The 23,507-nt window shown below is 42.9% G+C and overlaps 1 protein-coding gene across 1 annotated transcript in view; it reads right to left on the bottom strand.

Moving 5' to 3' along the window:
- The window catches only part of BPTF (bromodomain PHD finger transcription factor), a 141,731-nt gene that overhangs the window by 23,407 nt on the left and 94,817 nt on the right, over positions 1-23,507 (bottom strand). Inside the window, 10 exon segments of the mRNA XM_047758213.1 lie at positions 252-477; positions 763-845; positions 2,864-3,360; positions 4,559-4,781; positions 8,240-8,457; positions 14,251-14,359; positions 15,163-15,314; positions 16,052-16,298; positions 19,975-20,017; positions 20,783-20,933. Of these exon segments, the coding sequence (XP_047614169.1) occupies positions 252-477; positions 763-845; positions 2,864-3,360; positions 4,559-4,781; positions 8,240-8,457; positions 14,251-14,359; positions 15,163-15,314; positions 16,052-16,298; positions 19,975-20,017; positions 20,783-20,933 (1,949 nt within the window).

Here is a 23,507-nt window from a genome sequence, read left to right as displayed (position 1 = left end):
GGGCAGGGACCGAACCTGCAACCTCATGGTTCCTAGTCGGATTCGTTAACCACTGCGCCACACGGGAACTCCTGTCTACCTTTCTCATGAAACTTAACTCCTGATAACTTCTGGCAAGACTACGTCACAGACAGTAAGAGCTCTTTAAGGGACGAGCTGAAAATTTAAGCTCAATCAAAATTTCAAGAGTAAAGAAGAATAAAATTCAATGCTAAACCCTGGACAGCGGAGGACAGGAAATACCTGCTTACCTGTACTTCAATTTGTAGATCTTTGTCCAGCAGTGCCCTCTTTTTCAGTATTTCGGCTTTGAGTTGCTCTTTGTGTTTGAAGAGCAGTGCAGAGAGCTTGCTGGCATTCTGTTTGCTACGTTTCTGTTCCACACTCTCTTCTCGCTTACGTTTTTTTGCTGCCTGTTTTTCTTCTTTATCTATCTTATCCAAAATATACTTCATCACCTGGTTACAGACAATCATTCTAAAGAGAAATACACAACCCATGTGATGCTGGGCATTTCATTCTGAAAGGCTTAAGACATGACTTTTCTATGTCTCTATAGTTGATACAAACTTTTGCGGCTGGAAAGCTTCAAAGAGTGATTCAAACCAGTTATGAGCACCTCCTAGTACTGAGTGTTCTCATTTAATAACCTTCCATCAAGATAAAAAGAACAAACTCAGAACTCCCGAGCTTGCATGCTAACGAGAAGAGACGGATGTTCAGGGAGACCCTGTGTATCGGGTTACAAACATTTCTCCCTACCTTTGATTCTCTTCTCTTTCAGCTGGAGTCATGGTCTTTTTCTGTTTTAAATGTTCTATCACAGCATTATGCTTCATCACCACCTTCGGGACAGAACAAAATCCAAAAATGCATACTTTATAACGACTACAAGTTGGTCCATGGGTAACAACAGTAGAGATCTAAGCACATGTATGTGTTTGCCAAAGACACTAAGAATTTCATGTCATGATAGAAACAAACTGAGAGCTACTGTACGGCCCAGGTGCTTACCACGTACTGGGCACTGTGCTAAGCAAGGTCGGCACTTGACATCATCTCGCTTATTCCCTGTAACAACACTGACAGGCAGGGACACTTTCATAAGCAAGACACTGAGACATGAAGAACTTACTGACTTGTGTGAGACTAAAGAATTAATACAGCTTCGACTTTAACCCAGCGCTCATCCTCCAAAAGACCACGTTTCTCCTTCGCAGGCGTTCATTGTAAAGATCGCCCGCCCCCGACCCCGTGCAAAGATCAGGGTAAAGACAGATATTGGAATAATTCTCAGTTCGCGGACCATACAGTATTAAAAGCTGGATAACAAGGCACTTTAACAGAGTATATATGAGGTTAATTTCATAAGACTCTTACCACACATCTTTAAAATCCCTCTGCTGCTTAAAATGTGTCAACCTTACATTACAATCATCAAACAGGCTAAGAGACTAGACCTTAATTATTCCGACCACTAAAAAGAAATGTTAATTATGTGGCGTGATAGGAGTTAATTACTCCTACAATGGCAATCACATTGCAATATACAGTTGAATCAAATCAATAAGTCATACACCTTAAATTTATGCAATACTTTAGGTCAAACATACTTCAATAAAAAGAAAATAAAAAGTGCCTCTCCATGCATGATCTCATTTAATCACTGCAATAACCTTGCAGGGCGGGAGAGTTTTAATGAGGAGACAGCCCAGGGGAGGTAAGTGAGTTTCATGGACTGTAAACGGGAGACCAGGAACCAAATGCAGGTCTCCCGACTCGTGAACACTTGAAACCCACACTCAAATTCCTGACTGGTGCTTAGGGGTGCGCAGTGTACACGCAGAGGAAGCGTTCTCCAGGAACGCCACAGGATGTTATTACACACGCGACTGTATTTTCAGTAAAATCCGTCCAACGCATCTAAATTGCCTTAGTTCACTGAGACACCACTGCGCAATGCCGCTTTTAACTTACACTGTGGAACAGGAGGAATATTGAAAACTTTTTTACAAAGGTGTGGCTGGAAATACAAAGGAGTTTAATGTTTACAAAATCTGCTTTCTACATGCAAACTAAGGAATGACAACTGCAAATAACTTCAAGCAAATTGCTATGATGCCTGAAGAGGCTTTAAAACTTAAACTTTCAAGTTTTGTACCAGTGACACTTAAACTCCTAACTCCACTCCTCCCACCTTAGTTTTCCCAAAATATGGGTAGTTTTCAAGTAAGCACTAACGGTTTGTATCCAACAGAGTTCCAAACCGTAGTAGTCATTTGGTATGTTTTGGTTAATCCGGTGTTGCTTCTAGCTTGAAGCATCAATGACTTTTGTCTCATTTAAGGAAAGCTAACACAACCAAACACTACGTCTAATGCACAGCACAATAATTCAAGCTACTGAACATGCTGCTTTTACTTAATAACTTTACCTGTTTCTGAATGATTTCACTTTGATTAGAAGCTTGGAGGGTGTGTTCCCGCTTAATTTCTATCTGTTGCTGTTTCTTCTTTTGCTGCTGATCCCTGAGTTGCTGAACCCTTTGCAACTGCTCTTGCACACTGGCTGCCTGCACTGTAACCACATTCTGAATCGGGTGAGTCTGCACAGGGCTGCTCTGCTGAATCTGAACGGGCAACTGGAGTCTGAGCTGCTGGGGCACACCACCTTGCTGAGCCTGTATCTGAGCCACAACCTGCGACTGGATCTGGGAGAGGACCTGGACTTGTTGTTGCAGCTGTGGCACAGCAAGGACTTGGGGCTGTGGCTGCTGTACTTGGAGCTGAGGACGGGATGGGGCTGAAACAGTAACTTGACTTAACGTCTGTCCCGATGAAAGAGTTTGAGTTGAAGACTGTACCTGGGGCTGTGACTGTGGCGGGCCCTGGGCAGGTATCTGAAGAGATGTATGTGGCTGAATGGGAATCGGTTGTGAGGTTGCGGTCTGAACCTGGGCCTGCTGTCCGGGAGACACTTGGGATGGAGTTGACGGACGTATTCGAGTCTGTGGTGGACTCTGGACGCGAGCAGGAGACTGTCCCTGGGCATTACTCTGGGGCTGACACTGTGCTGCGACTTGGGGTTTGGATGGCTGCGCTTGGGTGGGTTGTGCTTCAGAAGGGACGTGGGATGCAACGGTGGTCTGGGTCTGAACTTCAGGTTGAGTCTGGACTTCAGGCTGCGCTGGGGACGGGGGCTGGGTTGGAGGCTGGGGCTGAGCTGAAGGCTGGGAGGTCTGAGCGGGCTGAGGCTGGGCTTCTGGAGGACTCGCACTCGAAGGCTGAGCTGGAGGCAGGGTTTTGGCCTGTTGTGCCGGGGTTGGGGGTGATAATTTACTCTGTCTCTGTTCACTTGTACCTGTGAAAAGGAAGGACCAAGAATTTTTTTACTATGGAACATAAGACTGTGGCTTAAGAAGAATTTGATAGGGACTTTCTTTCTTTTCTTTTTTTGCCTTTTCTAGGGCCGCTCCTGCAGCAAATAGAGGTTCCCAGGCTAGGGGTCTAGTCGGAGCTGTAGCTGCTGGCCTACGCCACAGCCACAGCAATGTCAGATCTGAGCTGCGTCTGCGACCTACACCACAGCTCACGGCAACACTGGCCAGGGATTGAACCTGCAACCTCATGGTTCCTAGTCAGATTCGTTAACCACTGAGCCACGACAGGAACTCCGATAGGGACTTTCTAAAGGTGAGATTCTACATTTCAGTACAAAAGGCTGACGCCTCACACACACAATTCTTCATTTAGAAACACCTGGAGGAGTTCCCTTTGAAGCTCAGCGGTTAACGAGTCCAACTAGGATCCATGAAGAGGCGAGGTTCGATCCCTGGCCTTGCTCAGTGGGTGAAGGATACAGCACTGCCATGAGCTGTGGTGTAGGTCACAGACGCAGCTCGGATCCAGTGCTGCTATGGCTGTGGTGTAGGCCGGCAGCTATAGTGCTGATTCAACCCCTAGCCTGGGAACTTCTATATGCTGCAGATGTGGCCCTAAAAAAAAACAAAAAAACCACCTGTGTTAGGACTGTCCTAAACTGGGGAGCATGGGCCCTCTGCATGATTTGCCAAGTCTCCGGAAGGCCAGCCTCCAAAGCAAGGCTCAATCTCCGGAAACCAGCCAGGTCTTCTGGCCCAGACTCAGGCCAACCCTCATTTCTCACCCGCAGCGTGGCGCAGTGAGCGAGCAGCTCAGGAGGAGCTAACATAGTGGCTCTGCCCCTGGCACTCTCAATCATAGGTTCTGAGCTGGATGTACCCACCTGCCCTCAGATCGCGTCCATAACTCAATCAGCACCTACAAGGCTTGGTAAAGAGTAGGTGTGGGCAGAGTTACCACAATACTATCTTGTTCCCCCCCCACCCCCCCCACCCATACTTTTTATGGGGGAAGGAGGTGACAGGGAGTCTTGTCAGGATCTTTGAGGCTGAGCAGTCTGCTGCTATGCTCACTGGCTTGAGGCCTATCTTCTCGAAGATAAGCACCAGTCCTGCTCCCTGTTAGCCCGGGGGCCTGTGATAATAACATGCAGCATTTCTGAGGAACCCCAAGTCTACCTGCTGCCGTCGTGGAAACAGGGGTGGTGGTGGTGCTGGCTGTCGTGGCTGTTGTTGCCAGGGGGGTAAAGAGGAATCGCTGGACGGTACCATTCGGCATGGCAGCTTGCATCAGCTGCTGTCCTGGACCTGGAAGTATTGTCACCCCTTGAGGTATCAACTGCAGCTGTCCGGTAGTCTGACCTTGTCCTTGAATCACTACTGTCAAACCTTGATTGCCACCCTACGGAAAAAACACACGACATGCAAACCATGTTCAAAACATCAATCGGTAAGTATACCATTTTCACGTAGAAAGATCCTTTAAACTGATGAAAGTATGTATTTGACTGTCTATAGAATGATACCAAGAAAAATTCAGATAAGCTAAAATAAGAATATTCATTTAAAAAGAGTGATGTTTAGTGGAAAAAACATGAACTAACAATCCTGAGTTCCAGTCTGAGTTCCTCGAACGGGCTGTCAGGTATCTGTCTGTAAGTGCCATCACTCCTCTGGGTCTAGATTTCCCGATCTATAAAATAAGGGCACCAAAGCGAATGACTAAGGTCTCCGCAAAATTCTGATTTTATTTTATTTTTGCTTTTTAGGGCTGCACCTATGGCCTATGGAAGTTCCCAGGCTAGGGGTCCAATCAGAGCAACAGCTCCCAGACTATGCCACAGCCATGCCAGATTAGAGCTGTGTTTGCGACCTACACCACAGCTCATGGCAACACCGGATCCTTAACTCACTGAGTGAGACCAGGGATGGAACCTGTATCCTCATGGATAGCAGCTGGGCTTGTTTCTGCTGCACCGCAATGGGAACTTCAAAATTCTGATTTTAAACCATCCCACTTCTATTCATATTATTTTATACCTTTCAAAGCACCTTTGGACACACTGCCTCATTGGATTCTCATAAGAGACTTGTGACTTTGTGGAGTATGAAGCAAAAATACTACTATAACTTTACCACCACTTAGGAAACTCAAGTTAGAAAGTCCAAGTTTCTTGCCCAAAGTTAGAGACCAAATTCAAGGTGAGATAAAATGAGAAGCCAGGTCCCTAATTTACTCTTGCTTTCCTAAAATATTTTTGCACAAATTCAAACCCCCACAGAACATCAGGTACACTTTAAGGAATAGTTATAAAGTGAACATCTCAACACCGGCATTCAGGTCAGCAGGCCGGTATCCAAGAAGCCCCGGTGCGACCTGCTCCAATCTTAATGCCCCTCCTTCCCCTAGAGGGAAGCACTGACCCTCCCAGGTGGGAGAGCTGCACTTCCTCACGGCCGCCACTCAGGTACGCATCTTTACAGGGCCTCGGGCTCGCAGCCTTCAATCTTAATGTCAGCGTGCTTGTTACTTCCTTCTCTGGCTCAACAGTGTGGTTCTACGCGGCTGCACACAGCTGTCCATTTCTGTTGCCGTGGGAAGGCACCGCAACTTATTTATCTGTTTGCAGACTGACATTTGGGTTGTTTCCAGCTTCTGACTCTTATGAACAACGCTCCCGTACATATTCACGTGCACCGTCTCGGTGCCCAGATGAACAAGAGTTTCCCCAGGGAACATAACCAGAAAGAGAATGAATGACTGTGACCCGGGCCATGTGTCTCCAACTTTGCTAGACAGTGTCTAGCAGTTTCCCCGGGTGGCTAGAACAATTTATACTACTACCGGCCCTGCAAGCGAGTGCATTCTGCTCCACGTGTTTACTATCTCCTGGTTTTGTCTGACATTTTAGTTTATACAAATCTCTTAGGTATATGGTTTTAATATGCATTTCCCTCATTATTAACAAAATTCAGCAGTTTTTTGGATCTGTGGACATTTAGATTTCCTCTTTTCTCATCAAGTTTGTTAGCTCTTTTTTTTCTCTTGAGCAATCTGGAGTTTTTCCCTTAATTTGCAGTTGTGATTCTTAATGCCTTCTCGATATCAGTCCTTGGCTGGTTGTATTTATACCTTCCCTCATTCTTTTCACTTTTATAATGTTTGATCAACTGAAGTTCTTATTTTGAATTGCTGTTGAATTTATAAATCTTTTCCTTTATGGCTAGTATTTTCTGTCTTTATGAAAGCCCTTCCTACTTTCTGAAAGTACTATAGTTTCATCTCCCCCCTTTTTAGGGCTGCACGTGCAGCATATGGAAGTTCCCAGGCCAGGCACTGAACCCAAGCTGCAGCTACAACCTATACCACAGCTGCAGCCAGCAAATGCCAGATTCTTTCACCCACTGCACTGGGCCAGGGATTGAACCCATGCCTCCACAGCAACCCGAGCTGCTGCAGTTGGATTCTTAACCCACTGCGCCACAGTGGGAACTCCTAGTTTTACCTCTCGCAGTTAGGACTTAGCTTTCTGGAACTGAGTTTATCAGTAAGGTAGTGGTCCAATTTTACGGTTTCCCATATATACTCAACTGTCCCAGGACTGTTTATTGAAAAGTCTGTAATGCTGTCTTTCTGTTATATGACAAATGCCTACACATATGCAGTTACTTTTTGCCTTTTTGCTGTTCTGTATCTACTGGTCTATCCACCCTTGTACCTGTACCACCTTACTGCACTATAATAAGTTTGGATATCAGGCTACCACATAGTGCAAATCCTCTTGTTCTTCAAAACTGTTACAGTTATTCTTTTTTTTGCTTTTTAGGGCCGCACCCGTGGCATATGGAGGTTCCCAGGCCAGGGGTCGAATCAGAGCTACAGCTGCCGGCCTATGCCACAGCCACAGCCACAGCCACACAGGATCCGAGATGTGTTTGCGACCTACACCACAGCTCATGGCAACACCAGATCTTTAACCACTGAGCGAGGCCAGGGATTGAACCTGAAACCTCATGGTTCCTAGTCGATTCGTTTCTGTTGCACCATGACAGCAACTCCCTGTTACAGTTATTCTTGATCCTTTGAACTTCCACATAATTTTTAAAAGTCAGTTTGTCAGATTTCAAAACATATGTGTCAGGATTTTCTTGGGAGCTACATTGAATCTGTTGATTACTACTGAAAGAACTGATAATAATACTTAGCGTTGTAAGAAAACAGCTTAATGTTCTCAAATTTTATTTTTCCCAAGCAAACTGGTTAACTAGCAAAATGCTGGTGGCTAAAAGACTTATCCATCTTTCTGGTATAGCTCACGATCTAAAGACTCGGGATACTGAGGGTTATCACACTCTGTCTTTAAGGAGTATTTTTCAAAGTTCTCCTGTGGTGCACTGGGTTAAGGATGCTGGTGCTGTCATTGCAGCAGCCTGGGTCACTGCAGTGGGGTAGGTTCATTCCCTGGCCCAGGAACTTTTACAAGCTGTGGGTGAGCCAAAAAAAAAGTATTTTTCTTTGACTCCAGAAAGGAGCTATTTCTTAAAATAAGCATATGTTAGGGAGTTCCCATTGTGGCTCAGTGGAAATGAATCCAACCAGTATTCATGAGGATGCAGGTTTGATCCCTGGTTTCACTCAGTGGGTTAAGGATCCAGCACTGCCCTGAGCCCTGGTGTGGCTTGGATCTGGCATTGCTGTGGTGTAGGCCGGCAGCTGCAGCAATGGATTAAAGCCCTACCCTGGGACCCTCCATGTGCTGGCCCTAAAAAGACCCCCCCCCCCAAAAAAAAAAGTACATTTTAAAACTTACAGCAAGAATAAGACCACTTCTAATGTTAAAATGAAGTCCCATTACTTACGTGGCCCTGTGTCAACTGAGTGAGCTGAGCCATGGTCAGCTTCACCTGTCCTTGTTGGGGGCGAGGGGACTGGGTGGTTGAAGGCTGGAGATTTGGAGTGGACGTTGCTGAAGGCAATCCTTTCGGCGCGGGTGTTGAGGAAACCGTACTAGGGGCAGAGACGGCTGTGGAAACAGGCTGCCCTCTGATGATCTGCGTCACCACCTGCTGAGGAGCACCTACGCAAACAGCAAAACGTCAGTGCTCGTCCGTCCTCAGCAGCCCTCGGAGATGCAACCCCGTTCCGCGCTTCAGAGGAACGGAGTCTGGATTTTCCAGAAGCCTTAGGGATGCCAACAGACCAAGGACGCCACCCCGAAAGGACCTGCCTGGCTGTCAGTGGGCCTGCGTTCACTCAGCTCACTAACAGCCAGCCTCCACTTCCTGCCACCTGCAGCAGAGCACAAACACAACTAATGCTCTGCCTATGGCTCCAAAGCCAAAACAACAAGAAGGAAGACAGAAGTGATACGTAAAACGGGCCATTAGGCTGCTTTTCCTTAGGAGTATAAATTGGAAAGATAGCAATCTAATATATAATTAATTCATGTATTTATAAACAGACCATAAAGAATCTGAAATACTCTGGACCAATTATATTTATAAATGAGCTTTTCTTATAGCTGTTTGTCAAACAGTTTGGGAGAAACCCAAGGGCAAGAACCCCTGTACTTTAATTCTAGGGCAATGTGCTCAAACAAATGCCTCCACAGCTACTGTTCAGTAAATATCCACAGAATGAATGAAGTTTAACTGAAATGGTGCTGTAATCTTATAAAAACTTATGTTTCTCATTTAACTTCATGAAACTGGAAGAAAAAGCAGGTGGTAATTATCTGGTGGTTTACTTTACAAAGTCTGAATTCATTATTAATGAGTAAACATTTCTAAAGCTTTGTATTCACTTCTTGTATTTCCTTCTGTGTTTATATGTTTTTTTCGGTGTATATGTCTTTGAATGACCAGAGTTTAGTATTAGTGCATTATGTACAAAACTAAACCTATTCTGACATTTAAAACACTTCCTCTTTTTCTTTTCTTCTTTTATTTAAAAAAAAATTTTTTTGTGTTTTTGCCATTTCTTGGGCCGCTCCCGCAGCATATGGAGGTTCCCAGGCTAGGGGTCTAATTGGAGCTGTAGTCCCCGGCCTACACCAGAGCCACAGCAACGCAGGATCCGAGCTGCATCTGCGACCTACACCACAGCTCACGGCAACGCTGGATCCTTAACCCACTGAGCAAGGCCAGGGAATGAACCCGCAACCTCATGGTTCCTAGTCGGATTTGTTAACCACTGATCCACGATGGGAACTCCCCCTTTTTCTTCTTTTAAATAACACCATGATAAAATTCCTGCTTATGAATTTTTATGTGTGTCTAATTATTTCCTTTGAATAAACTCATCCCAAAGTTACACAACACCAAATTGAATTTTAGGCAGGTTATAACCCTTCATACTCCACCACCACTCAGTATGCATTTCACCGAACGCTTGCTAATCCTATCACTAAAGTAACATATTCTAACAAGATTTTTTTTTTCAGGGCCGCACATTTGCATGCTAGGGGTCCAACTGGAGCTTCAGCTGCCAGCCTGCGCCATGGCCACAGCAATGTGGGATCTGAGCCGAGTCTGTGACCTACACCACAGCTCACAGCAATGCCAGATTCTTGACCCACTGAGTGAGGCCAGGGATCGAACCCGAAACCTCATGGTTCCTAGTCAGATTTGTTAACCGCTGAGCCACAAAGGGAACTCCGCAAGATGTTTCTTATAGGTTATTATCAATAAAGGCAAGATATTCTAGCGATGAGAAATAGGATCACAGCATCACAGTGTTTGCATTTCTTCATTTGGTCTAGCTCCTTCGGTATCAAGTTCCTAAATTCCGACGGCTTGTAATGCTCCTAACGACTCAAAGTACAAGTTTTCTATCACCACTCTTCTAAAGTTTTCTTGGTTACTCTTATCCATTTATTATTCAAGATGAATCAAAAAACAAGATAGTGTATATAAACCAGTACTTGAATTTGAGAACTTCTGGACCCCAACTCTATGTCCTTATACTGCAGTTCGAGGAATAGTTCATGAGAAGTTACTTTAGTTTTATCGCCTGGTATTAACATGGTGTTATCATAAGCAAAATGGAGGAGATTTTGAAAGATTACGTGATAGTCATTCAGATGATGCTCAAAATATACATGTTAATTTATTTTAGATTTATTTATTTTATTATCATCAAAATGCAGATGAAAACATTTTTTGGAGTTTCCCTGTGGCACAGTGGGTTAAGGATCTGGCATTGTCACTGCAGCTCAGGAGGCTGCTGGCGTGAGTTTGATCTCTGGCCTGGGAACTTCCATACACCATGGGTTGGCCAAAAACAAACAAGACCCATTTTTTACTATGTGCTAGGAGTGTGACACTTTGGGAAAGGCTGGTGTGGTGGTAGAACAGGGACAAGTTGACCTGGACACACTAGACACCCACCAGCACACATCCGCCCACCCTCTGTGTCTCTGACCACAACTCCTAAGATTCTTCTTGTCTTCACTGGGCCCCACCAGCCCCACTGGCCACCTTGCTTTTGGTATGACACACCAGACACACTCACTCATGCGTGAAGTTGTAGATTCACTTATGCAAGTGAAACATAATTGCAGATATGCAAGGCATCGGGGAGCAAAGGCACTATCCATCTAGAGTACTATCTTATAATTTGCAAAGTTTCTCAGTTTTCTAAATATATTACCATGTATCATCTATAAATTTTTCTTTTTCTTTACATTAGTTTTATCTTTTTATTTATTTGTCTTTTTGTCTTTTTAAGGCCACACCCGAGGCATATGGGCGTTTCCACACTAGGGGTCCAATCGGAGCTGTAGCCACCGGCCTATGCCACAGCCACAACAACGCCAGATCCCAGCTTCGACTGAGATTTACACCACAGCTCACAGCAAGGATGGATCCTTAACCCACTGAGCGAGGGCAGGGATTGAACCTGCAACCTCATGGTTCCTAGTCAGATTCGTTTCCACTGTGCTACAACGGGAACTCCTATTTTCTTTTTAAATTTTGTTTTGTTATCTTTCTTTTAGTTACTTGCCAATTTTTTGTTTTTTGGGTTTTTTTTGGTCTTTTGTCTTTTTAGGGCCACACGCATGGCATATGGAGGTTCCCAGGCCTACACCACAGCCACAGCAACGCCACATCTGAGCCAAGTCTGCAACCTACACCATAGCTCACAGCAACGCCGGATCCTTAACCCACTGAGCAAGGCCAGGGATCAAACCTGAAACCTCATGCTTTCCACTACGTTAACCACTACGCCATGACGGGAACTCCCAGACGGTTATTTTAAAACATGAATAGATACTGAATTTTATCAATTGTCACTATAGCACTAACTGATATAATGAAGCATACTTTCTTATCTGGGATAAATTTTGCTTGGGATTAGGAGACTGCCTTTAAAAAATACTGTGCTATGTTTCATATTAGAATTATGCTAAATTCGTACAATGAATGGGAAAGAATTTTTTTCCCCCTTATGCCCTTAAACTACTTTTTTTTTTTTTTTTAAATGGCTACACCTGCAGCATGTAGACACTCCCAGGCTAGGGGTTGAATCTGAGCCACAGCCGCCAGTCTACACCACAGCCAGAGCAACATGGGATCCAAGCCGCATCTGTGACTTACACCACAGCTCATGGCAACATCTTTCTTGACCCACTGAGCGAGGCCAGGGATCAAACCCGCATCCTCATGGATCCTAGTCCGGTTTGTTAACCGCTGAGCCACTAGGGGAACTCTTAAACTACTTTTTATAAGAAGGAAATGTTTTTTTTTGTTTGTTTGTTTGTTTTGTCTTTTGCTATTTCTTTGGGCCGCTCCCTCGGCATATGGAGGTTCCCAGGCTAGGGGTCAAATCGGAGCTGTAGCCACTGGCCTACGCCAGAGCCACAGCAACTCGGGATCCGAGCCGCGTCTGCAACCTACACCACAGCTCACGGCAACGCCGGATCCTTAACCCACTGAGCAAGGCCAGGGATCAAACCCGCAACCTCATGATTCCTAGTCGGATTCGTTAACCACTGCGCCACGACGGGAACTCCAGGAAATGGTTTCTTAACCATTCCAAAGAATTTTATTCATAACACCATGAGGTCTGGAATTCTCTTTTGTAGGTAATATTATGGCAACTTTCCAACTTCCTTCCTCGATCTGAGTCATTAAGACTTAAAATTTATAAATTCAGTATATAGTTATACCCTGTTATTCAAATAGATTAAGCGCCTAAGTATGGACAGTGAGAATTCTCAATGTCTTGCTGCAAAGATACCTGTTCATAATTCTCTTTCTATTTAAAGAAGTTCATTCTATTTTTATAGCACGTTCTCACTCCTAATTTTTATAATTAGCATTTTGTTCCTTTTTCTGAAGATGAGACTTGCAAAAGACTTCTGATTAAGATTTAAGAACATGGGGTTTTTGTCTGTTTTGTTCAGCAATGTGTTTCAACTCCCTAGAGCAGGTGCTCAAATATTTGTTGAATGAATGCATTTGCCTCTCAGTTCAGCTGTGTAGCCTGGTTTAGTTGCTATTGATGATCTGTTTGTAATAACACATCTGATGTTTCTTAAACATAAAGTTCACTTGTAGTGCCTCTGCCTCCCTCATTAAAAAAAAAAATTTTTTTTTTGGGTCTTTTGTCTTTTTAGGGCCATACCTATGGCATTTGGAGGTTTCCAGACTAGGGGTCCCATCAGAGCTGAAGACACCAGCCTGTGCCACAGACACAGCAACACGGGATCTGAGCTGTGTCTGTGACCTAAACCACAGCTCTTGGCAATGCTGGATCCTTAACCCACTAAGCAAGACCAGGGATCAAACCCATGTCCTCATGGATGCTAGTTGGGTTCATTAACTGCTGAGCCAAGATGGGAACTCCAAGAAATTTTTTTATTATAGTTGATTTACAATGTTGCCACTTCGTCTTTTACTTCATGTCTCTGACCACCTTTATATTTTTCACCTTTGGGAGTAATTTAAGTATTTTTCTCATACACGTATAGTTAGTTTTTTTTTTTTCCACTTGATCTTTACAGGCTTCAACTTTTAATATGGAAGCTTTCACTTACATACATTGAAAAGGACAGGGGTTGCCTTTGTAAGCTTGTTTTATGCTTTCCATTTAAATGCTTCTTATCAGTTTCCTTGACTTTTTTTCTTTTTGCCCCAAAGACTGTTTTCTTTGCTCATTCTCTTTAGTCCAATGATTTGAATGTACATATCCCATTTCCTAGAGGATTTTTTGTTTTTGTTTTTTTGGCTGCACCCATGGAATGTGGTAGTTCCTGAGCCAGGGATCAAATGTGCACCATAATAGTGACCCAAGCCACAGCAGTGACAATGCTGGATCTTTAACTTCTAGGCTACCAGGGAACTCCTGATAAAGGTTTTTAAAACACTTATAATAAGCATACTGAGACCCGTTTTTTTTTTGTTTTTTTTTTTTTTAATCTTTTGTCCTTTTAGGGCTGTACCCGAGGCATATGGAGGTTCCCAGGCTAGGGGTCTAATTGGAGCTACAGCTGCCGACCTAAGCCAGAGCTACAGTAATGCCAGCTCTGAGCCGCGTCTGGGACCTACACCACAACTCACAGCAACGCCAGATCCTTAACCCACTGAGCAAGGCCAGGCATCGAACCTGCAACCTCATGGTTCCTAGTTGGATCTGTTAACCACTGTGCCACGACGGGAACTCCGAGATCTGTTTTTCACTTATTGACAATGCTAGAAATGAAATAAGATGTATGGATGCATCCCACGATGAATCAGAAATTCAGTAGGCGTTGAAGCCTTAATTTACATTATTATTTTCTAGTACGTAGAGTGCCAAACACAGAGTATTACAGATTTTCTAGACTGGCTGTTCAGTTACAAAATGATAATACTGGAAGGATGAATACCTGGCTGTACCATCACAGGTGTTCGGATAATTGCCTTTCCTAGCGTTGACTGCTGGAGCGGTGTTCTGATCACCGTCATACCAGGGCGGATCTGAGGCCCTGCGATTACCTGTAAGTGACACAAAGGACAATGAATTAAAATGTTTTTAAAAGACTAAAGCATGATGGACTTAGAGCACATATCGTTAAACATTCTATACTGATAAACAAGTCTACAGAAATGAGAAGCTCTTGGACATGACATTTTAAATTTTATTAAGCATCAGAATAAAGATAAAATTTTGAAGAGAGAAAAGTAACTTAAACAAGATCATATGAAATTCCTTGTTGCCGACATCAAGAATAGGCTGGAGACTAAAGGAAGGAATAAGATCCAGTGAAGCTCTGCTCTATAACCACCACAGTGACTCACAGGAAAATGTGAAGTCCTGTATGCCCTGAGGGCCAATCCTTACCTGTAACCCAGAGGACAGAAGAGCAAGATCAGAAACCAGAAGTTCTTTCATAGTTGAAAGGAGATAACGACAGCGCATATCATTTTCAGTGTTAGGTTTAGAACCTTCTCAAATCTGCAAAACTTTAAACCTTTTCCATGATACTAGGGCCAAAGAAAGGAGGTCTCAAACACGTGTGCATCATCGGCTCATAACCTGGTCCATTGCTGTGGATCATACTTTTCACTCTATTGCTTGGCCGCACGGCACGTTTCCCTGGGTCATTCTGTGCTGCCCATTGTTTTCAATACAGGAATTCTCCTTATGACATCCTGCAGAGCGATTCTGGTGATGCATAAACTATGCTATGTGCTATTAACTAAATGTTAAAAATTCACCGTTCACCAGAAATAGAACGAACAGATTTGATTTCAACCTGATGTGGCTAACAGCACATAAACCGGTAAAGAATTCTTACTTGTGAAGTGCTTGTGGTTCCTCCAGAGACTGAGGTATTGGGCCTGATTGTGACTGTCGCTGTCCTGGGCTGGAATGAAGTGAAAGTCTGTTGACTTGTTCCTGTACTTGATGGAATGATGCCCAGGACTTTCTGCTGAACTTGCACGACGCCTTAAAAAAAGATGAAGACATAATTAATAACCGCCTCTTTAATGAAACATCAAGTATTGCTTGGTTTCTGAGGAGAAACTAGGTGTGGTAGGGGTTTATAGTGGGCTACATAAAATGTGAGATCCGAAGACTGAAATCAGTGAAAAGGAAATGAAAAATAATGGCAACAGTATGATCTGGCAAATGTGAATTAAAACTCTTCACATTTCCCTTACCTCCTTGTGTTGCTGGCACATTTACAGCGACAATCTTGCTGTTTGCAGGAAGTGGCAGTTTGGTAATTACTTTTCCTGCCATAGTGACTGGATTGCCTGTAATTTGGAACGTCTGACCTGTGCTGGCAATGGTTGGAGCAGATGTGGCAGCTGTGCTGGTGGCTAATGGGGTATAAGACATTTAATAAGCTTTAGATTTAAAATAACCAGCAACGCAGTGACTTCTAGGAAGGCACCAATGCATGAAATGTGGCTCATTTTGTATTTTTAAGAAAAACATTCCTCTCCACTCAAAGTAAGTGAACCATGTAAATGTTGAAAGTGAAATAATGTAAGAGAGGCGTTTCACTAATGTAATACGATGAATATTTTCTGTAACACATCAACTGCTACAGTTCGTTTGCTTAATCAGCTGCAGAAGAAAAACAATTTTCTAAAGAAATGTTTCATTTCAGTAGGTAAAGGACTGAAACTGCTTTTTCTTGAACACAAGCAATCTCTTATTTAATCACAGGTGTGTACCTGAATTTGACTGGCCTTGCTTAACCCAGGTAGCAAAGGTCTGATGGAAGTTCTTGTTCTGCTGGAATGTCACTGCGGCTGGAGACCCAACTTTAGTAGTGAGTACCATTTTAGTTCCAGGTGTAACCGAGCCACTTATGGGGGCCACCATTACTTTCGGGGCTGGAGAGATGGTACTAGTTGTACTGTTGGCTGGGGAAGTAGTAGAAGCTGCAATTACTGTAGGCTTCTGTTGTTCCAACCGTTTCTAGAAAAGTCACGGAGAGAAACCATGTATCAAAATTGTTCCAAATACAAATACCAGTGTGCAACAAGTCCAGCCACACTGCCTCGCAATCTAAGAAACTGCAACAATTTCTAAAAACTTTTACTTCTGCAAACATTCCCATATAAATGGACATTTGAGGGATTTCCTGTTGTAGTGCAGTTGAAACGAATCTGGCTAGCGTCCATCAGGATGCAGGTTCAATCCCTGGCCTCACTCAGTGGGACAGGGATCCGGTGCTGCTGTGAGCTGTGGGTGGAGGATGCAGATGTGGCTTGGATCCCATGTTTGCTATGGCTGTGGCATAGGCTGTGATTCCACCTGTAGCCCAGGAACTTCCATATGCCGCTAGTGCAGCCCTAACAAGCAAAAAAATAAAAAAATTTAAAAAATAATAAAATAAATTTACACTTGAATTTCTTTTTTTTCTTTTTGGGGCTGCACCTATGGCATATGGAAGTCCCCAGGGTCGAATGGAGCTACAACTGCCAGCCTACACTACAGCCACGCCAGATCTAAGCTGCATCTAAGACCTACACCACAGCTTGCGGCAACACTGGATGCTTAACCCACTGAGAAAGGCCAGGGATTGAACCCACATCCTCATGGACACTATGTGGGGTTCTTAACCTGCTGGGCCACAATGGGAATTCCATACACTTAAACTTCTTGATGAAGGCAATACTTTTATGACTCTAAATCACATATATTTTATTTAAAGTAGTTTTTCATAAATCAAGTTTTTCCAGTCTGTGCAAAGGTCCATGCTTTCAGACTGAAAGAACAAGAGACACGGGTAATCTTACTGGACATAGGGACACCTCGGGACTCAAAGGTGGGGTTTAGAACAGACAGCAAAATATGGGGCCTGTGAAAGGATTCTGTTTAACAATAATGTTAATTTATCAAAGTAAAAAAGTGTCAGTACTTAAATATGTATGTATCACTACTCAAGTTGGCAAACCTGCAATCAAGCAAGCTGAAAGTTGTAATTTTTCTAGACTTACATTTTTCAGTTCAAACATTTTTACAAAAAAAGCTTTTAGCCTCCTTTTTACAGAGCAGTATAATCTAATCTTTTAGACTACAGGGTTATCAAAGACAGTCTGTGCATCTTTTCCCATAGATTGCTCCCTTTTCCCTACAGCTTATCAGCATGACACCTTTTAAGTTTGCACATGTAAAACTGGACAGCACTGACCGCAAACCTGGTGGCAGATGCTTTACCTTCATTATTTTATTTAATATTCGGACCGACCCAATAAAGTGGCTGGTATTGTGATTTAAAGATGAGAAAACAAGCTCAGAAAGGTTGTATAACTGGCCCAAGGTAACAGAGCTAGTAAATGGTGGAGCTGAGATGTGTGCAAAGATCAAATTTCAATGCTGAACTATTTCTTGCCAATGGAAACTGCTCAAAAAAGACATCACACCCAATCTTTTCATTGTTACTTCTGTACAGGTCCTTTATGCTTGAAAATAATGAGTTTTTACAAAATGTCTCATTCCTCAGAAGAAAAGGATTTTAGTTTTAGATTCTTAGAAATGTCATTCAATTGAATCGGGGGTGGGGGAGGGAGGGAAGGAGGCAAAAAAACTAAATATGTATTTATTTACTGAGGATATGTCTTCAAAAATTGGAAATGTTGACTTATCTTTGTAAATAAGCATTTTAAAGAATTTAAACAGGGAACATGGTGAACAGAGCCAATATTTTGTAATAATTGTAAATGGAGAATACCCTTTAAAAATTGTATATAATTAAAAAAAAATATGGGAGTTCCCGTCGTGGCGCAGTGGTTAACGAATCCGACTGGGAACCATGACGTCGCGGGTTCGGTCCCTGCCCTTGCTCAGTGGGTTAACGATCTGGCGTTGCCGTGAGCTGTGGTGTAGGTTGCAGACGCGGCTCAGATCCCGCGTTGCTGTGGCTCTGGTTTAGGCCGGTGGCTACAGCTTCGATTGGACCCCTAGCCTGGGAACCTCCATATGCCGTGAGAGCGGTCCAAAGAAATAGCAAAGACAAAAAAAAAATAAAAAAAAAATATGGGAGGGCGGAAATCACAGATTTGGTAAGTCCACAGAATCTGCTGGGTTTGTGCACAAGTTCAAAAAAAGCAAACTTGTCACTAAACTCTAGCTGTCCTTATTTCTCAATTTTTGCATGGAAAACAGTTTTGATGATCTTCATTGCTAAATCCAAAAAGCATATTAAAATTAAGATTGATTTGTTTCAAGTAAGGTATTTTCTATAAAAACTCTGAAGTAAATTAAAATTAAGTATATCCTCTTTCTGTTTAATCAAGCTATATCCAGGGTGTGTGTCTATCACCTTGGAAACCGACATGCATTGGAAAAGCAGAAACTACAACGTCCTTGGGGACGGAGAGGGTAATACACCAACAAGCTCAGGTTGTGCCTTTCACCTGAGCCAGAGAAAAGCTCATCATCGAAAAAAGAAACTGACCGCCCCAAACTCCTGCAAAGGGTAAAACCTCAGGTTACACTGCAGAGACAACAAAGCACACCCATAAAATGAAAGACAAAATCACTCGCCAGTCTTTCTTTGAACAGACAGAAAGACATGACAAAATCCCAAAGTGCTGTTACCTTAGACTTTGATGTGAATGAAGATAGTGACCTTTAGAGGAAACCACTGTCAAAGAGCTATGAGTTCCCGCTGTGGCGTGGCAGCAACAACCCCGACTAGGATCCACGAGGACTCGGGTTCCATCCCTGGCCTCGCTCAGTGGGGCGGGGATCTGGCACTGCCGTGAGCTGTGGCGGAGGTTACAGACAAGGCTCGGATCCTGCATTGCTATGGCTGTGGCAGAGGCCGGCAGCTACAGCTGGGATTTGACCCCCAGCCTGGGAACTTCCATATGCTGAGAGAGTGGCCATAAAAAGACCCCAAAAAAGAAGAAAATATCTAAGAACTTGAGAAAATATTTTATAATATGTGAGGGAAAAGTGTAAAATAAACTTTAATTTCTTTATATACTATGTAATTTTTAAGTAATTATAAAATTATTAAGCTAATTATTAAGCTAATGATACCTGCTTTTTAAATTTCTGTTTTATCTATATCTTGAAAGTTTATATATTCAAGTCTGGCTAAATACTTTTACGGTATCTTCTTTACAGAATGAAAGGGTAACTATCTCTTATGCGGGTCCCTAATTAGTCAGGCACATATGGTGCATCATAGTAGGAGATACCAAGACACCACAGTAGCCTGATAACCACCAATTACAACAAAATCATGGTTTTAATACAATTTGCTTTTCATAGACTACAGAGATTTTATGGATTGGGATTTCTGCAGGAAAAAAATGATCGCTAGAAACCAAACACTGAATTATAAAGAGAAGTGACATCATATTCCAAACATTGTTCTTCAAATACATACATACACCTTTTACAAAATCAGAGCTTGGGATAAGCACACAGTATTTTTAAGTACTGAAATGAAGATATATGTGAGATGCATTGAGAAGTACAACTGTGCTTTAGTGTGCGTGAATTTGGCTAAAAATGTCAATTTGTTGCCAGGTGGGACTGGGACCAACTCCCCCACCTGCTGGGCAGCCAATCGCTGCTGTTTGAGGTGAGCCTCCATTTGGGCCTTGAAGTCCTCTGCCTTCTTCTGTTCACTAACCTTAGCCTGTTGCTCAACTGCTTGTGCCTTTTCTTTCTCCACTCTGCAGAGAAAAAAGGAGGAATATATCAGAAGCTATAGGCATACCTCAAGAGATACTGTGGGTTTGGTTCCAGACCACAGCAATAAAGCAAATATTGCAATAAAGCAAGTCGTGAATTTGTTTCCCAGTGCATGTAAAAGTTACATTTACGCTATACATAGTCTATCAAGTATGCAAGAGCATTCTGTCTAAAAAACCAAATACATACTTTAAGTTAAAAATACCTTAATGAGGAGTTCCCGTCGTGGCTCAGCAGTTAACGAACCCAACTAGCATCCATGAGGACGCCGGTTCCATCCCTGGCCTTGCTCAGTGGGTTAAGGATCCAGCATTGCGTGAGCTGTGGTGCAGGCCAGCGGCTGCACCTCCAACTGAACCTCTAGGCTGGGAACTTCCATGTGCCGCACCTACAGCCCTTAAAAAAAAAAAAAAAAAAATTCACTGTAAAAAACACAGTATCTGCAAAGCACAATAAAATGAATATGCCTATATCCTATCAGGCATCTGGCACCTAATATTAAGTGAAATCTGGTTAAATTTCATACCCTACAAGAAGCATAAAATTATTTCAATGTAAAAATAAAATTAAGATAATTAGAAACTGACAAATGCATAATAACTCAAAAAATTAGAGGACTTGAATAAACAACACATAGTTAGTAAATTAAAAAAAGGTGGAGGAAAATTAGGACATACCGAATAAACTATTAACAGGGGTAATTCTTTCATTCTGAAATATCTGTCACATGTTACCCACTTCCTTACCTCTCAGCAAACGCCCTGATCTCCCATAATTCCAACTCTTCCTCTGCTACCCAGGTTTCAATAATGACAGGGCCAGTTTGCTTGGGTGTTTCTGGTCTCTTCGGCCGCAATGCACTCGATCGAAGGCCTTTTCTCTGAGGTGTAGGTGTTTCTTTGGAAAAGAAATCAGAGTATTTTAAGCAATACAGCTTCTAAAATCATAGAATTTCTGGCATTTCTTCTTAAATCACGAAAAGCAGAGATCTGCAAATGTTTCTTAAAGGGCCAGATGGGAAATACTTCAGAGGATGCAGACCAGATGGTCTGTTACAACGTCGCAACTCTGCCTTTGTATCAGAAAAGTAGTCACAGATAGTACACAAGTGAGTGAGGGTGGCTGTGTTCCAGTCCAACTTTACTAACACAACCAGATGGTGGGCAGGGCTCAGGAGCCGTGGTTTGCTAGCCCTGATACAAACGCCCTGTGGACCTTTACACAGCCTATTCCCTCCGCCTGCAACACTATCCCTAGCCCCCTCCCCTCATCTGACTAACACCTAATTCATCCTTCAGACTGCAACATGGATACAACTTCCTCCAACAAGCATCCTATGGGGCTCCCGCTGTGGCACAGCGAAAACAATCCAACTATTATCCATGACACTGTGGGTTTGATACCTGGCCTCCATCAGTGGGTCGGGGATGTGGCGTTGCTGTGAGCTGTGGTGTAGGTTACAGACGAGGTTTGGATCTGGTGTTGCTATGGCTCTGGCGCAGGCCAGGAGCTACAGCTCTGATTTGACCCCTAGCCTGGGAACCTTCATATGCCACAGGAGGGGCCCTACAAAGATGAAAACAAACAAAAAAAAGAAGCAGCAGCAGCATCGTATATTCCTCCCAGTTGGGCTGGGTGTCCTTGTCATGCATGTACAACTCTGGCAACCTGTATTTCCCCATCACCAAGAAGAGGGGTTGGAGAGTTACCAACGTAAAGGAGGGATCTGAAACTATCAAGAATAGATGTAGTCTCCCAATGACAAGATTTTGAAAGTAAAAATAGGGACAGACAAACAATGAACCTTCCCATATGCTCAGGAAACAGGGAAGCAGCAGAATCACAGGGAAGCAAAAGAAGGAAACGGAAACAGCAGTAGGACTGGGTTGTATGAAATGATGTAAGAAAAGTGATGCAAGAGACTGCAGGGGTTTGCATCGATGGTGGTGGGGCCAAGACTGAAGACTGGTCAGGAAGGCCTCCTGTGACCTTCAGTTTCTCTGTCTAGCAACTGAGCTGTGTTTGGTTTTGGTTTGTTTTGGGTTTTTTTTTTTTTTGTCTTTTTAGGGCCTCACCTGTGGCATATGGAGATTCCCAGGCTAGGGGTCAAATAGGAGCTGTAGCCGCCGGCCTACACCACAGTCACAACAACACTGGATCCTTAACACACTGCGCAAGGCCAGGGATCGAACCCACGTCCGCATGGATACTCGTCGGGTTTGTTAACCACTGAGCCATGATGGGAACTCCAACACTGGTTTTTTTTTCTTTTTCATTTTAAAGAATAGTGCTTTACTGAATAAAGTTTTATTCACAGAAAAATAAGCTTTAATCTATGATGACTGCCAGATTGTACAATAGAAAGCAATTTTCTTAGTTTTCCATACTGATGGGAAGGTTTCTACCAAATGCAAACAGCCCATAAAATTATAATCACAAATACAGTAACTCTATTTCAACACTTCCCACAATTATTCCCAACACTAACACAATAACATAAGATGAGTCATTCTGCCAGGTTAGATAAAATATAACAGTAACGAAAAAAATGCAAAATCACCTAATAAAAATCACATTAAAGCCTTTGTTGTTATTACATCAAAAATGCAAATTTGTTGCTAAATACAGACAGAATGCCAAAATATCCTGATAATTTTAAATGTCACATTGATACACAGGATGAATGTAGTAAATGTCAAAGATCAGTACACATTTCTGCAAACTTTAGACTTGAAAATAGAATCTTACCACCCAAACATTAATGTAGTGTTGTACCATCTAAAGCTATATGTAGTTAAGACTGTCCTGCTGTATTAGGTATAAAGTGTCATTTAATATGTAGTGAAGTATAGAAAAAAGAAGAGTTGAAAAAATTAACATTTGAGACCTCCCCGGAGAAGTACCTTGAAGTTTTTTGTTTGTTTGTTTTTTGTTTTTCTTTTTAGGGCCAAACCCCTGGCATATGGAGGTTCCCCTGCTAGGGTTCGAATTGGAGCTACAGCTGCTGGCCTACACCACAGCCACAGCAATGCGGGATCTGAGCCGTGTCTGCGAACTGCACCACAGCTCACTGCAAGGCCGGATCCTTAACCCACTGAGTGAGGCCTCCAACACTGTTTTAACTTTACTATTACTTTATCATCTACTACGACTGGGACTCCCTTTTTGGTACTCTTTTCAAAAAAGCCATTTCAGTCATTTATTCTCCAAGTTAAACTTCTGAGTTAATTCAATCAAGATTCAAAAATTAAATTACACATTTGGGGACAATTAAGTTCTATAAAGTGGTAAGCTTCTACCTAGAGACAGCAGTTTCTCTGCACACACTTCTTAACATTTTTTCCTAGATAGCTTTATTGTATATACAAAATTAAATTATTGATTTTTGCCTATTTATATCTTTAATCTGGACACCTTATTGGACTCTTTCTCATGTTAATGGTTTGGATTCTCAGGTAGAGCATCCTATCA

This window comes from Phacochoerus africanus, chromosome 14 (assembly GCF_016906955.1).
Source record: "Phacochoerus africanus isolate WHEZ1 chromosome 14, ROS_Pafr_v1, whole genome shotgun sequence".
NCBI lineage: Eukaryota > Metazoa > Chordata > Mammalia > Artiodactyla > Suidae > Phacochoerus > Phacochoerus africanus.
This window is presented reverse-complemented; position numbering and strand designations above follow the sequence as displayed.